The sequence below is a fragment of the Heterocephalus glaber genome, unplaced genomic scaffold, assembly GCF_053883595.1.
Source record: "Heterocephalus glaber isolate CG9 unplaced genomic scaffold, H.glaber_assembly_v1.0 deba00001461, whole genome shotgun sequence".
Taxonomy (NCBI): Eukaryota; Metazoa; Chordata; class Mammalia; order Rodentia; family Bathyergidae; genus Heterocephalus; species Heterocephalus glaber.
This window is the reverse complement of record NW_028258308.1, coordinates 41,719,535-41,736,585: the sequence shown is the minus strand read 5'-3', so window position 1 is coordinate 41,736,585 and position 17,051 is coordinate 41,719,535. Positions and strand designations below refer to the sequence as shown.

Below are 17,051 nucleotides of genomic sequence, written 5' to 3'. Positions count from 1 at the left end.
AGACAGATTTTTGACTCAAGAAGCAATCAATGTAACCTATCATCAATAATCTAAAGATGAAAAAGTCATGCAACTGTATGAAGATAGAGAGATAAAGCATTTCATAAAATGTGTTGTGCATAATAAAAAATGTCAGAGAATCAGGGACCTAGAGAGAAATTCCACAAATTGAGAAAGAACATCTACAAATAAACAAAGAGAACAAAAACAAAAACCACTCTGCAGCTAACATTATGTTGTAAAAATTCATAGGCTTTCCTGATAATATTAGAAGACAAGGAAGAGCACTACTTTCACCACTTCTTGACAGCACTGAACTAGGACTTCTAGGAAATCAAATAAGACAAGAAAAGGAAACAGAAACAAGAAAATGAGAAAGAAAGAAATAAAACATTGTTTTTTTCTTAGATATATGATTGTCTATGTGTTTAATTTCAAAGAATTTACCAAGAAAAAAGTCCTACAACTAACAAGTGATTATGGCAAGGCTACATCATGCAAGGTTAATGTGCATACATCACTTATTATATACAGCAATGAACAATTGGAGTTAAAAATACAATACCACTTATCAACACAGTCCCAATTAAAAACTCAGTTAATTTACTTGATGGATATTAATGAAGTGGTCTTGCCAACAAAAGTATATATGTAAAGACAGGAGACTTAGAACAGCCAATAAAAACTCTTGAAGAAGAACATAGATGGATCCCTTTGTCGACCCAACATTAAGATGTACTATAAAGCTACAATAATCACAAAAGTATAGTATTAGAAATAGAATTTAAAAATAAGACCATAGAACAGAAGAGATAACCCAGTATTAGATTCGAATACATATATGCAGCTGCTCTTTAAGAAGTAAGGGGAATTTAATGAGCAAAGTACAGTCTTCTCAGAAACAGTGCTGGATTTTGACATGCTAACAATGAAACCTATACCTTTCTTTAAAATTAATTCAAAATGAATTATAGCTTTAAATGTACAAGGAAAAGCTATCAAATTCCTATGAGACAACATAGAAGGAAATCTTGGTGGCCTTGGTTTTGATGATGACTTTTTGAAAATCGAAAGTATGAAAGAAAAAAATGGGCTTGATTAAAATTAATTACTTCTTCTCTGTGAAAAACACTGTCAAGAGAAGGAAACAATAGCTACATACTGACAGAAAGTACTTGCAAAGTGAATATCCAACAAAGGCTAGTCCAAAATACACAAAGAATTCTTAAAACTCAAAAACAAACACAACCAAATTTTAAAACATGGACAAATGATCAAGAGAGACTGATCTGTTATACATTGGCTTCTCAGACTTGTCTAATACACTATATGTTAGAAAGATACACACATGGCAAACAAACACAAAATGGTGCTCAGCGTCATGTATCATTAGGATGTTGCAAATTAAAATAATAATGAGCTATTACTTGTATTAGTTTTCCACTGCTTTGACAAAAAGCCTGAGAAAATAAAATGAAGAAAGAAAGATTTATGTTAGCAAAGGACTTCTGAGGATTCAGTCTGTGGTTGCGTGGCTCCATCACTATGGGCCTGATGCAAGGGAGAACACAAGGGGAGGCGGAAATGGTGGAGCAAAGGAGCTCAGCTCATGTCAGCTGGGAAGCAGAGACAGAGATGAAAGTGCTGGGGACAAGTTATAGTCCCCAAGGATGTACTTAAGGACACATTTCTTTAATTAGGTCACACCAATTAAGTTTCCAACAACTTCTAGAATCCTACCAAATTATGAACCCATAAAGGATTAATCCATTTATGAGGTGAGGTGATCCAGTCAGTTATTATCAGTCCAATCTCTGAATATTGTTGTACTGGATACCAATAATTCAATATGTGAGCTTTTGGGAATATATTTCAAACCCAAATCATAATGCTATTAAACAGTACTTAGGATAGTTATAGTAAAAAACACTGGAAACACCATATGTTGGTGAAGACATAAAACAACAGGAGCTCTCATCCATTGTTGGTAGGAATGCAAAGTAGTGTAGTCACTTTGAAAAACATTTGGTAATTTCTTACAATAGTAAGCATGTTTTTCCCCTACACACAAACCAGTAATTTTGTTTCTTTGTATTTAACCAACTGATTTGAAAACATGCCCACACAAAACCTTGTGCCTGAATGTTTATAGCAGCTTTATTCATAGCTGCCCAAGATTTGAAGAAACAGAAATGTCTTTCAGTACATAAAAGGACAAGCTATGATGCATAGTGAAATACTATTCAGTGACAACAGGAAATGCACTAGGAAGCCAGGATGTGGAAGAAACCTAGATGAATGTCATCCAGAGATAGTGGAAAGGTCACTGGGTTCTAGGAGCTTGAGAAGGTGGAGAGAAAAGAAAATATGGCTCACAGGGCATTTTTAGTAGAGCAACGAAGCTCTTCTCTGTTATTATATTAATGGATATATGCCATTGTATATACAAGAAAGAGTTTACCCTTGTATAAACTATGTATTCTAGTTAACACTGTATAGAAAATGACATCTGAATTATAGCAAATGTATCACACTATGGCAAGACATAAATGATAGGTAAAACCGGGGTGGGGTATATGTGAGAGAGGTTATATGTGATAGCTGTATTTATATGGCAATTATTTTTCTCCAAACCAGAAACTACCCTGAAAAATGTCTATTGATGATTTTTTGAAAGCTACTACAGAAAATATGTAAAAAAAAAAGCACCAGCAACAGAATCTATCCTTGATACCACTGGATATCAAGGTCCAATGGAGCCATGGGTGGCAGGCTACTGTAGAGAGCCCTGGATATCAAATTAGGGTGCAACTCCATCATGGGAGAACCTTAGACACACAGCTACCATCCATGAGAGCTGGGGTGGCACTGTCCAGAAATGCACATGGATGCAACTTCCCAGAGCCTTTGGGTGTCCTAACCCTTTCTGAGGTGTCTGAAAGATGTTCCATCACATCAAATAAGATTATTCTCCAACCCAAAGTTTTAACATTGTTCTGTTGAATTCGGGGCTCAGCACCAGTTGCCCATTTCTTCCTCATTTTTCCCTCTTGTGATGAGTACATATATACCTGTCAAATCATTGCATTTTAGAAACAATTTTCTGTATTACTTGGATTCAAAGCTGTATAAACCTTTCCTCCATTAATTTTTGGGTGCCAGGTATTGTGATTAAACAATGAAAAAATAACTAAAACATTTCCCCAAACTGAAAATGACTCAAATATCCCCCAACTAGGGAGTGGATTAATAAACTGTAGTATGTAGTTATAATACTTCCAATACTATTTAGCAATGAACAAGGAATTCGTAGTTAAACACCACAATATGAGTGAATCTCAAATGCTTTATGCCTAATTCATATGTTTATACATATTATATGATTCAATTTATGTGATGTTGTTATAAAACTAAAATCATAGAGGCTGAAAGCAGGAGATGTTAGTAGAGGTACAAGTTAACTACAAAAAGTTAGAGTGGGAGCGTATTGATGTTGAACCAAATTCCCCAAATGAACTTCACTATTCTACATCACTAATAAGAATAACTTATAAGATGTTACAATTTGTGTTTTCAACACTGTAGAATCAGCAGTATCAATTTGAGATCCCTTCTTTATTTCATAGTAACAATCTTTATACAGTTTTATTTGCTTATGTGTTCTGTACTTTATCTCATTGAATTGTTTCTTCATTCTTTTTTGTCAATTACACATTGAGTCAGTAAATACAGCCTTCTATTCTCACAGTTCAGTTTTCTTTTCACAAATGTCAGAAATTTACCTCACAGTTTGATCTGCAACATGGTCCTGAACCACATTCTGCTGAGCCTTTCAGCTTACATGTTCTAAAATCACAGCAATTTTTAAATTGACATTCCTAAAATATCAAAAGAAGAAATCATGATATTCCAGTTCAAGCACTTAAGAAGTCTTATTTCTTAATCATAACTTCAATTTAACACTAATGTCAATTTATTTAATAAGATAATATTATATTCATTGAAGCTTTACTCTTTTATTGTTTTTGGAATATTCAAAGGTATATGTAACTATAAGAACAAAGGGAATAGCATGTAAATTAGTAATATTTACAAGATAAAATATTAGAGAATTAACTAAAAAATTATTAATATGGAAATATACTCCAAGGAGGGGAAAATATGGATTTCTAGCAGAAACATACATTCTTTGATTGTCTTGCTGGGATTTGCTTTTTAATGATTATGATTATGAAGAAGGTTAAAATATAAGAAGTATAGTGAAAAACAGTGTTATTCATGTGTCTTTTGTTACTTTAATATTGTTAGGAGTGGCTTCTCTGGTCCTTAATTGATTTTCCAAAGCACATATGTTTGTTTGCAAGATGACTGGATCCAGAATCTGTGCTGACCATGACCGTGTCAGAGGCCTCTGATGTCACAGCTGGTAGCATAGGTTCTGTATACAATATTTTTGTAATGTCTTGGTTAACACTTCATTTGTATGTAGTTCAAATTACTCACTAATTTCTTTTTATTTTTTTATCCAGGACATATTACTTTTGATTTCTAGCCTGGTGATTCCAGGTGTTTCCATTTGGCCTTTACTGTCTTTAAAGCTATAATTACACAGGAGAGGGAACCAATGTGAGGGTCTGTTGACGTCATAGTACATCCACTCTGAGCTGCCACTAAAGGACTTGTGAAATGATAATGGAGGAGGATCATAAGTCCATTTGGCCCATTGTCAGATGGATTCTTATGAGACTTTAGGAGTCACCCAGACTCTGTGTACTGCCATGGGAAATGTGATGGTGTTTTGAGTTCTCTGATGCATCATACCCATACCCTGTGAGCTCAGATTTGTATCCAATTCACCTGCAATAATCTGTATATAATTCATCCTGTTCTAGTAAAGGGCAGCAGGGACTTCAGGGGGAGGAAGAATGCTTGAGGAAATGCTACTTTTTATCCTTGCTGGAGCATCATAGAGCATACATCTTCTATGTAAACAAAGAGCTGAGGCTCTGACAAATTTGGCAATGGATTGTGATTTTTCATTGACAGCAGCTGCCACCAGTCCTGCATTCACCTTTATTAAGTTTAATTGCATATGAAACATGGCACAATATCATGACTGACTACCCACATCTAGCCATGTGTATAAATCTACGCAGGTCAACACTGCCAGCTGCCATTTGTGCCTTGCTTCACAATACACTAATTAAATGCTCCCACTTGACCTCTGCAGCTCTGGAATCCAAGGACCTCAGTGACATCAGGGAGAGATCATCTCCATAATAAGAGCTCCAGTGAAGGGACCTAGTGTATAGAAGACATCTGCTGATATTTTCAACATTTTTGTGATTTCACAGAGGCCACTGTTCAGAATTGTTACCCTTCCCTTACAACACTTCCAAGGTTAACTCAGGATGGCCTCCTTATTGAATGTAGGCCAGATTGATTCCATCTTCAAGTACCCATTCAGCAACACCTTAAGGCTGGCTCTAGATTTTCTCTCCAAGGTTTGAAATCCTCATTCACCAGCAAGCATCCCCATCCAGGCTTATAGTTTAACAACTTGGAGTCAGCATCATTAACATCCATCCTGGCATGTTCTCCATACTCTTGTCCATGGACAGTGTCAAAATTCCACAGGTTTAAAAATAATCCTTTATTCCACAACTAAAATATCTCCTCACTTAGTGACCCTTACATTTGACACAAATTAGTGTTCTAGGGACAATGAAGCAAGATCAGATCAGAGCTTCCAAAGAGGAAGCATAATCTTGCAAATTGTCTGTCTCAGGTGGTTCTGAGCCCCAGGCCATGTGAGGCAGCTTTCCTCCTTCATGGGGGCCACTGCAAAGCCAATGAAACTAATAGAAATCTAGAACTTAAGTTTCTAAAGTGCATCTATTCAAATGTCCAAAACTAGCAATAAGTACATATTATGGTCTATCTGGCAACAAATTCATTTTCAAAATCTTGTTCCAAGTGTTTTTTTTTGGTACCAGGGATTGAACTGAGGACCTTACACTTGCAAGACAGGTGGTGGCACCACTGAGCTAAATCCCCAGCCCAAACACATGTTCTTTCTACAATCCTTCTCCTCCTCTACCTCCCCCATCTGTCCATCTCTTGGTCCTCTTTCCATTTGCAAAAGATCTATCTTCCTGTTTCCTATTATCTATCTTATATCTTGCTCTTTAGTTTATTTATACTTTAGGTTTCTCATGTAACAGAAACCCATAATATTTAAGCTTGTGTGTTTCATTTCACTTAACATTATGGTCTCAAGGTCCATCCATTTTCCTAAAATGTTTCAAATTTATTCTTTTATATAGCAGAGGAATACTCCATTCTGTACAAACATTACATTTTCATGGGCCAGGGATTTAGCTCAGTGGCACCGCTCCTGCCTCGCAAGCGCAAGGTCCTGAGTTCGATCCCTGGTACCAAAACACAAAAAATAAAATAAAACATTACATTTTCTTTATCGATTCACTTATTCACATATAGGCCACTTAAAAGATTTAGATGTTTTATTGTACAGCTACCAACATTAGTATGTAGTTACCATTGAACTATGAAGTCTGTAACTCTTTTGGGAAGATACCTAAAAGAATAACTGTGTCAAAATTTTTGAGGAATCTCCATACTGATTTCCATGGTGGTTGTACTAGTTTACATTCCCAACAATGCAGAAGGACTCCTCTTTCCCTGAATCCTTGCCAGCATTTGTTATTTCTTTCTTTCTTTTTTCTTTGCTTGGGGTTTTTTTTTTCTGGTTTTTTTGGTACCGGGAATCAAACTCAGGACCTTGCGCTTGCAAGGCAGGCAGCAGAACCACTGAGCTAAATCCCTGGCATTGCCAGCATTCAATATTTGATTTCTCAGTATTAGCCACTATTTCTGCAGTAAGATGGGAATCTCAGTGTTGTTTTATTACCATTTCTCTAATGGCCAGAGATGTTGAACATTTTTTCATGTACATTGGTCATTCATACTTAATTTTCTGAGAAGTGTCTGTTTAGTTCTGTTGCTCAGTTTTTCATTGGGTCTTTTATTTTTGGGGGGGCTCTAATTTTTTGACTTCATTATATATTCTAGGTATTAGTCTCTGTCTGAGGAATAGTTGGTAAATTGTTTTCCTATTTCATAGATTGTCTCTTCTCTTGGTGGTATCTTTCGCAGTGCAGAAGCTTCTTAATTTTATATAATTCATTTATTGATTCTTATTACTTCCTGTGAAGTTGCGGCTCTGTTTAGATGTTCCTTGGTGATGCTTATGTCTTAAAAAGTTTTACCTACTTTATCTTCCATTAGGATAAATGTTTATTTTTTATTATTTAAATCTTTGATCCTTTTTCATTTTAGTTTAGTGCATGGTGAGAGTTATGAATGTAAATTCAATCTCCTGCATGTAGATATCAAGTTTTCCCAGCACCATTTGTTAAAGAGGCTACCTTTCCTCAACAGATGCTTTTGACCCCTTTGTAAAAGATCAGACAGCTGAATGTGCCTGAGGTTTTTTCTGCATCCTCTGTTCTGTTCCCCTGATCCATGTGTCTGATTTTGCACCAGTACCATGCTACTTTTACTGCTATATCTTTGTAATATAACTTGAAATCTGGAATTGCAAGGCTTCCTGATTTGCTTTTGTCACCCAGCATTGCTTTTGCTATTCTTGGTCTTTTCTGGTTCAACGTGAATTTTAAGATTGTTTTCTTTAGTTCTATGAGGAATGTTGGTATTTCAATTGGGATTACACTAAGTCTATATATCAATTTTGGAATTATGGCCATTTTGACAATATTGGTTCTGCCTATCCAGGAACAAGGTAAGTCTTTTACTTTCTGATGGCTCTTGGATCTCCTTTTTTAGAGTACCATAATTTTTGCTATACAGCTCTTTCACTTCCTTTGTTAGGTTAATTTCTAAATAGTCAGAGTTTCCTGAAGCTATTATAAATGGTATTGTTTTCCTAACTTTTTTCTCTCTGGTTCATTTTTGGTGTCCAGGAACACTACTGACTTTTGTGTTGATTTTGTATCCTACTATCTTGCTGAATTAGTTTATTAGCTTTGAAAGGGTTTTGGTGCAATTTTTTTGGGTCTTCTACACAAAAGATGATCAATCTATGGTGTGTGAATATAGATTAAGGGTATGATGCTGCAATTAAGGGTGCCCCACACTGTGTGTGTGTGTGGCACAACCCTAAATACTCTTGTAATCTGAATTAAATATAAAAACAGGATGCTACTGCTGTTTTGTTGCCTTTTTCCTGCCATTCCCCAAACATTTTTCCTCTGTGATGCTCCTCTCCCTGCTACCCTGCCTTTAAAATTGCCAACCATGGAATGAAACCTCTTCAAACTGTTAGTCAAATAAACCTTTCCTCCTTTAACTTTGGGTACTGGGTATTTTGTCTCAGCAATGGGAAAAGTAGCCATTTCACCCAACTATTCCTCTTCTAGATATCTTTCTGAAAGAGCTAAAGCGTCATACCACAGTGATACATGCATACTTTTGTTTACAGGAGCACAATTTATAATAGCTAAATCTTGGAAACAGCCCATATGCCCACCAACAGACAAATGGATAAAGAAAATGTGATATTTATATACAATGGAGCACTACTCTGTTATAAAGAAGGATAAACTTGAGACATTTTTTGATAAATAGATGCATTTTGAGACCATAATCTTAATTGAAATAAATTAGACACACAAGTGTAACTATCACATTGTTTCTCTTATGTGAGAAACCCAAAGTGTAAATAAGAAGCAAAATGGAGGACAGATATAAGGAAGTAGGAAGGGCTTGTTCAAATGGGAAGGGAAGGGGAAAAGGGAAGTGTGGGAAGGGATAAAGGATTTTAAAAAATAAGAGAGAATGGAAAGAAAAATGGAAACAAAGCTTTTGTAAATGGAGATAGGAAGAAGGGCTGAAGGGAGGGGAAGAGAATAGGAAAAAATGAATTAAGATATAATATGTACAGGTAGAAATTCCTCACTTGAATGTGATCATTATAGACAGCAAATACGTACCAATAAAAAAATAAAGATTAAAAATACACTGTGGCAACAGTTACTGTGAAGAAGATACTGATGAGGCACTGGAGGGATCTTCTATGTGACAGTCTGGGTACAGCCTCTGGTTGTAGAAACTCACAGGGTGCAGATCTATTCAGACTGTGTTGTTTTATTCTGTCTTTCATTTTAAAAGCAGGATTTATCGACAAAGAGATGGCAACATATCTAGGGGCAGGAGAATCCAAGATGAGCATAGCAATGCATATCAGCAAAATAAGACAGCTTTGAGAAGTTCATGCTAGCTGGAAACCATACATATATGGATTCTACATATACACACATGCACACATGTGCACCAGGACATTCATTCATATCAGATTTTACTGTGTGCAGTGGCAGATGCCTGAGAGAACTTGTAAGCATTTAGTGGTACATAACTATGTGGTACTCATCTGTTTTTGTCAAAGGAAATAATTTATGTACTGCTAGGGGGAATCATGAAGATTCTTTATTTTACTTAAATAGAAGGGAGTCATTAAATACACACCAACAATATTTACAAGAGACTAAATACATGGGCTTTCTGGTTGAGAGGAGAGTATTGAAAATTTGTTTGAATATCTATATTTAGAAATGAGCAAACTGAAAAAGCTTCTTCACCATCCAAGACTTTATAATTGCAGCAATGTTTGAGAATGACTAAAGAAAACCTATTAGGATGTCTAGAAATCGTTGCAACCACAAGGGACAGGGAAAGTTTTGGAAAAACATTTGCAGAAGTTTGTGTAGAAAAAAATACAGAATAAGATCATATAAGTTAGAAACTGAATCATGGCTGAAAAGGATTTAATTTACCTGATATATTCAAAATGTATTTCCAAGGGTGATTTGAAGTAGCTACGCAAACCAGGACTTCAGGCTACATTGATCTTCTCAGTTCAAGAGGTATGGGGAAGTGATTCCTTTAACTTATGCTCATTCTTATGTCTCAGTTATAAATGTAAGACAAAGTTACATATATAATTCCACTGACAAGCATGTTTTATTAGAGTTGTAAAAATTGTGCTCGTATTTCAACATTCTTCACTTACCTCTTTGTAACCACAGTCATATTCTTCATTAGATTCCAAAATCCCACTGCCAGCCAATGGTTGAGTTTGATACAGAAGTTGAAAATTTGAAAGGTTGTGAAGTCAATCTGCCTCAATTTTTGAAACAAAATGCCTATATTCATGCATGCTACAGTTACTAAAAATCTTGATACCACTGGAACTCCTAAAATGCAATATTTCTCAGGTAAATAAAACTTGCTAAAAAAAATCTAAACATTGTTCCACACATAAATCATATGAATCATGTAACTTAAATAAAAAACACTTGTACATTAACAGATTAAATTGATTGACTAAAATTTTAAAACTGATTAACATTTTTTTAAAAATGCATTTCTTGTTATCTACAATGGTCTATTATTTGTACCCTAGGAAATGCATGGGATTTAACCCCCAGTGCAAGGTATAAAGCAGGTAGAAATTGAATCTGATTTGAAATTGACCTCTTGAGAGGTGATAAGATTAGACAGAGTCAGCTACCAAGCAGAGTGCAGCCATCGTGATTGAATACTGGCGAAGAATGGGAAAGACCAAAGGAGGTGCACTCACTCCCTTTCTCTTGCCATGAACACCCTGATGGCCTCAAGACTGCAATGGCCAGTGTGAAGGCCACCCACAGATGTGACCCCTTGAACTTGGACCAGAACTGAGAGCCAAAATAAAGCTCTTTTCTGTAAAACTCACCCTGCCTGTGGTACTGTTGTTTGTAACAGCACATGGCTGAAGACACAAGATTATTGTGATGAGTGAAGAAGACATTATGGCCATGCAGCATTTAACAACAGGGTGCATTCTGAGAAAGGCATCACTAGGTAATTTTGTCATTGTGCAAATGTCATAGTTAACAGTAGTTAGTGTTTGCATTCACACAAACTAAGGTCCCTGGTGACATAATCCTATAGCAATACAGTTATATATACAAGGCCTGTTGTTAACGGATAGTCATGTGCACATGACTACATACTGATACTTAGATATATGTAACTTTGATAGGCACAACACAATTTAAACGTTAAGTGATTCACTTTCTGAGGGGAGTATGACCATCTTTGCCTACAGTTGAAATAAGGTGGGAAAAATACATTGAGTTTTCACACATAGTTCCAAATTTGTGGAAGGAAAACAAATGAAATACACTTATTTCAGGAGAAAACACAATCCATTACAGCTCTTTTTCTGAATCTCATCGGTATTAATTTGGCTAAACCTTAACTCCCTTTTCTTTGCATATACAACTCAGAAGCTGAAATTGAATAAACCAAAGAAAAGAGTCATGCTGATTGAATTGAGTTTGTTATCATAAATTATAAGTACATTTTTCATAATGCCCAACAATCTTATCACATGTCCTAAACCATTTCTACTTTCCAGTCTCCAAGAGAATTGCTTTACCCCTCCTATCAAAGACAGTACATTCTTGGCTCTCAGCTTCTAAACACAAGAAATCAGTTTTACTTGGCACCTCCATTAATCAAACTGTCCACCTTTACACTTACTCTCCTAATTTCCTATCATAATAAATGGCCCAGCCCTAATAAAAACTTTTCACCAATTCCATCTTTTACAATTAACTCATTGATTTTGCTCTTAAATTTCATGTCTGATGTTATCTTTCTCCTCTTCCTTCCCTTCTATCCATCTATAGATGTGTGTGCTGTCTCCCATCTGTAAAATCCTTACCTTGACTACACATCCCAACTCATCATGCTCAAAAGTGTGCCTATATTTAGCACCCCACCGCTCACTTATCACAGAACGTATCAAATTTCTTTTAAAAACAATACAAATTCTTTTTGGGATTATACTAACTTTATAAACCTTTACTGGAAAAATTTTCAATGGTAAAATAAGTCATCTCATTTGCTTACTGCTGGTATATACACATTATTGGTTTTTCTAGATTCACCCAGCCTAGTGGATTTTTGATATTATTGTTGCCCTAACTGTACAATGATTCTTCTAGGTCAACTATCATAATATGTAAAAATTAAGGACTTTTTTCCCTCTTCAAATTTTTCCTCCCTTTTCCTCTCCTCAAGTCACTGGCCAAAGGTGCCAGTTTTATGTTATATTATTAAAGATGATGCTGGGTATCTCTGTCCTCAGCAACAAAGACTGCAACAAAATACAGCAGTAGTATCATATGTTTACTTGATATTTCATAATTTTCATCAGGTTTAAATTTATCTATCTAATTATCTTGAGTGAAAATTCTTAATAATAAGATCTATCACTTTCAAGACTTGTTTCACATAGAAAAAGTTTTGTGCACTATCTCTTCAAATGAAATATAACTTTCCAATTTGTGATATACTGATCAATATAAAACATTTTTGAAATTCATCACATCTTGGAAAAACCTCCTAAAAGTATATGTGAAATTAATTAAGAAAAATTCTTACACTGATTCATGATTCATTACGCATGTAGCTCTTGGACATGAACAATTATTTATGTCATCATACGTTAATCCAATGTTGAGGCCAAGGAGTTGTGCATTTGAAAATCCTTCCAAACTTACACCATCTGGAAACTAAAATAAAATTGGAAGGGAAAACTGGTATGTAAGAAGGAAAAAAAAGAAAGTAATAACTTGAAGCATTTTTACTTCTATAAATTTCTACATTTTAATACTTTTTATAGCAAGCATATTTTATACTAATTTACTTTCATATGTTATTGATATATATATTAATTTACTCATTAAGAGAGAAGGTGAGCCAGTCCCAGCATCCAGAAGGAAGGTCCTCCGCTGCCATACCACGCTCCTAGGGCAGAGAAGGTGAGCCAGTCCCAGCATCTGGAAGGAAGCTCCTCCACTGCCATCCCACGCTCCTAGGGCAAAGAAGGTGAACTGGTCCCAGCACTCGGAAGGAAGCTCCCCCGCCACCATCCCATGCTCCTAGGGCAGAGAGGGTGAGCCGCGCGGGCACCAGAAGCACCCCCCCGCCCCCGCTGTGGAAATGAGAAGACACGTAAACAAGCCTCAAAAACAGACTTCTGGATCACCTACAGCAACCCCAAAGGGAAACGAGATGGAACAATCTGATACTCAACCACCTGGACTCTCTGAACTGGCAACAAAAGAGGATCTGGGAAAATGAAATCAGAAATAATTATTCAGATAACAGCAAAGATTGTGCTCATGGTGCAAGACATGATTAATAAATCTAGAGAGGACACAGATCAAAAAATAAAGGATCTGAAGAACATGATGGAATCCCAACATAGGAAACAAATGGAATCCATAAAACAGATGCAAACAGATTTCCAGGAGATTAAAACTCCATCAAAAGTCTGCACAGAAAAAGGAACCAATGTGAGGATAGAATTTCAGATATAGAAGATAAGATTGCAATTAGTGAGGAGGAAAAGAAAAATTGCTTTAAAATTGTAAGGGACCATGAGAAATCAATCCAGCAGCTGCTAGACGACGCAAAGAAGAATAACATAAGACTTATTGGAGTCAATGAAGAAACAGGAGAGAGTGCAGATGACAGAAAAAAACTGTTCACAGAAGTGATGGCAGAAAACTTCCCAAGGAGGGGAAAAGAACTTGACATACAGGTAAGTAAGGTATATAGGACTCCAGCTAGCCTTGATCAAAAAAAAAAAATCTACAAATAGGCATAAAATACTTAGGATTCCAGAAATCCAACAGAAGAACAAAATTCTACAAGCAGCGAGAGAAAAGAAACAAATCACATACAAAGGAAAGCCCATCAGAATCACAGCAGACTTCTCAATGCAAACCCTCAAGGCAAGAAGAGCTTGGAGAGATGTATTTCAAGCCCTAAAGGAAAACAGCTTCTGACCCAGATTTTGCAAAACTATCTTTCAAAATTGATGGAGAAATAAGATACTTTCATGATAAAGAGCATCTCGGGAACTTCATGAATACCAAGCCAGCACTCCAAAAAATTTTAGACAATACCCTAGGAAATGACAATGAGGATCACAACCCCAGGAAGCCCAGCAGAATGAATCCACTGGGCATGATGAATTAAACTCAAAGGGGGAGAATCCAACAAAAAGAAAATGTCATGACAAGACTTTGAAAACTGTTAACTTCATCTCCCTAATGAGTGTATAATTCAATATTGTTATTGTACTCATTAGTATTTTTCTGATTCTAGAGTTGCACACTTTTCCTTGTGCTGTACTGGCTATTTATCATCTTCTTATGCCTACTTTTTAATTGTGTCGTCTATTAATGAGCTGTAAGAGTTCTTTATATATTCCGGTCATAGGTAATATGCATTGTAAATATGGTCTGTTTAAGGACGACTTTTCATTTTACTGATGTCATTTAAAGTTCTAAATTTTGATGGAATCTCATTTATCATTTTTTTCTTTTATACATCATGTTTTTTGTATCCTCGGTAGTTGTGGCCTGCCCTAATTTTGTAAACATTTTCCCTTATAATTGCTTCTTAAAGTTTTATACTTTTAGGCTTTCATATTTAGGTTCATAGACCCTTCAAGTTATTTTCATGTATGGAAATAAAGGATTGAGGTTAATTTTTTATGTACGGATACCAGGTATTCCAGTGCCATTTGCTGAAAACACTATCTCCTCCTCGGTTCTTGAATCGAGTTTATATTCTATTAAATGCTAATGTTAAATAATCTTTCAAAATTCAGTGAACCATATATGTGTGGTTCTATTTCTAGATTCTCTGTTTTATTCAAATGATCTATGTCTTTCTTTACACCAACACTGCCTTGATTACTGTAGCTTTAGAAGAAGTCTTAAAATTAGGTACTAAACATCTTCCAACACTGGTTTTTTTTTTTAACTTTTCTAGGTTCTTTGTACTCCTACATAACTTTTAAATTTCAATATACAATTCTTCATTTATAGCAAGTATACATAGGCCTGAATTTTTATATACACCTTTTGTTTTCTAATCCTGCTAAATTCAAATACAAGTTCTAGGGGCTCCTAGAGATTTCTTAGTATTTTCTCTGTAGATGATTATTTCATCTACATGTAAAGATTTTGCTTCTACCTTGCCAATCCTATCCTAATTGTGTCATTTTATTGCCAGATTATTTTGATGGAGACTAGGTTTCAATCTGATCAGCTCCTGCACCCTCACTGTCTGAGTCTGTGTCCTCATCCTTTGCACCGCCCCCCACGCCCACCCCAGCCCAGGTGGGTGTCTCAAGGCATGAAGGCCTGGAGCTCAGCACAGAATGGCCCTGGAAGTGCACTGAACTCCTCTGTCCAGTGCACCCTCTAGCCTAGGAACCCCCCCTCTGCACAACCTGACATTGGAAAGCAGGGAGCCCAGAGTCACTGCCATGGGCTGAAATCCCAGGCCTGCAGGTGGCAGCTGCCAGAGAGCAGCACCAAAGGAGAAAGGGGTAAAGCACCCCAGCTTTGCTCTCCCTGAGGGTGCACAGCCCAAGAAGACAGGGAAAGCATTGCAGATGGGCAGGTAGGAGTACCCATTCTCCTCCATGTTTGACCACCCCAGTGGAGACATCCTTTCCATTTTTTATGAAGATTCTTTTCTATTAGCTGATTAGTTCCCTCTGTGTGTATGTATATATACATGTATAGCTATATATATATTTTTTTCTTTTTTAACAATTTTTTATTATTCTTTTGCTACTCCTAGTAAGTCAAATACTTTTATTACTCTCTTTTGGTTTTGCTTTCTATTTTCTTTCCTTATTCAATCCTATTTTGGTTTTGGAAGTGGTCGTGGTGGAGGTGGTGTGTGTGTGTGTGTGTGTGTGTGTGCGCGTGTGTCGTACTGGGGTTCAAAGACAAGGGTGCTCCAATATTGAGCTACATATTCCCACTTTTGGCAGGGAGTTAATTTCTACTTTTCTTGTTACTTTCTCTCTTTTGATTTTTCAGACATTTTAACTTGATTTTTGCTTCCCTCATCCCATTTTCTTTACTTTTTTTTTTTCTTTTTTGGTACCTGGGATCAAACGCAGTACCTTGCACTTGCCAGGCAGGTGCGGCACCACTGAGCTAAATCCCTGGCCCCCATTTTCTTTACTTTTAACTGTATTTTTATAATCTCATAAAACAGTTTAGTTCATATAGTTGCTGACCCTACTATTCCTGCTGTTTTTATTAGAATTGTGGGTGTCACAGTTGGAACTTGCTTTCAGTCTCACTGGCCTACTGTGATCACTAGTTTTTACTGTTGGTAATGTTATTCACTGTTCTTTTCTATATGTTATTGCACACTAAGGACCACATTTTGCATACATTAGGTACACAAATTGCCACTGAACTTTACTCTGACTGCAGACAAGAGGCAGTCATGTGTGCACCTCTGTCTCAATCAAGCTTCAGTCAAAACTTGGGGAAGTAAAAGCCCCAGCCAATAACCAGGCACTAAGTAAGCCCAGCAAGTGAGCCCGGAAGACTTGCTCCTGGACATCCACAGAGACAGCAAGAGCAGAGAGAAAAAACAACACAAGGACCATGGGATGCCACACCCACAAGGGGCCTCAGCTCACTTCTACACTCTTTTAGAACATGCATTCTTGACAAGACTAGATGGGTAACCGAAGAATGTATGCCCCATATACTCTGCTCTCTACAACACAATTGTTTGAGATAATAAAAGGACCCTGCACTTTTGAGACCCTCAGTATCTGACAAAGTGCACACTGCGTCAAAATATACTTATCACCATCAAAGAAGTAACCAAGAAACTAAATTGTGAAACACTTGAAAATTCCACAACAATCCCATAGATCAGTACATATCAACCTACTGAGAAAGAAATCAAATAAGCAATTATATTGACAATAACTATAAAAACATATAGGAATTAGCCTAACCCAAGAGATAAAACACCTCAACTATGAAAATTACAAAACATGGAAGAAAGAAATTGTAGAAGACATTAGAAGATAAAAAGACTTCCCATGTTAATGGCTTAGAAGA

General features: G+C 36.3%; 1 protein-coding gene across 5 annotated transcripts in view; it reads right to left on the bottom strand.

Moving 5' to 3' along the window:
- Positions 1–17,051, bottom strand: part of LOC101718722 (disintegrin and metalloproteinase domain-containing protein 32) — a 117,325-nt gene that overhangs the window by 38,783 nt on the left and 61,491 nt on the right. The window contains exons 13-16 of one of the 5 annotated variants that reach the window (XM_021236779.2): positions 12,532–12,662; positions 10,109–10,292; positions 9,033–9,242; positions 3,783–3,878 (exon numbers count right to left, since the gene is read on the bottom strand). In XM_021236779.2, coding sequence (XP_021092438.2) covers positions 10,211–10,292; positions 12,532–12,662 — 213 coding nt within the window. In that variant the 3' untranslated portion in view covers positions 3,783–3,878; positions 9,033–9,242; positions 10,109–10,210. Of the gene's footprint in view, positions 1–3,782; positions 3,879–9,032; positions 10,293–12,531; positions 12,663–12,829; positions 12,965–17,051 lie in introns of those variants that run through there. The other 4 variants (XM_087217355.1, XM_087217357.1, XM_021236785.2 and 1 more) reach the window with 4 other exon arrangements.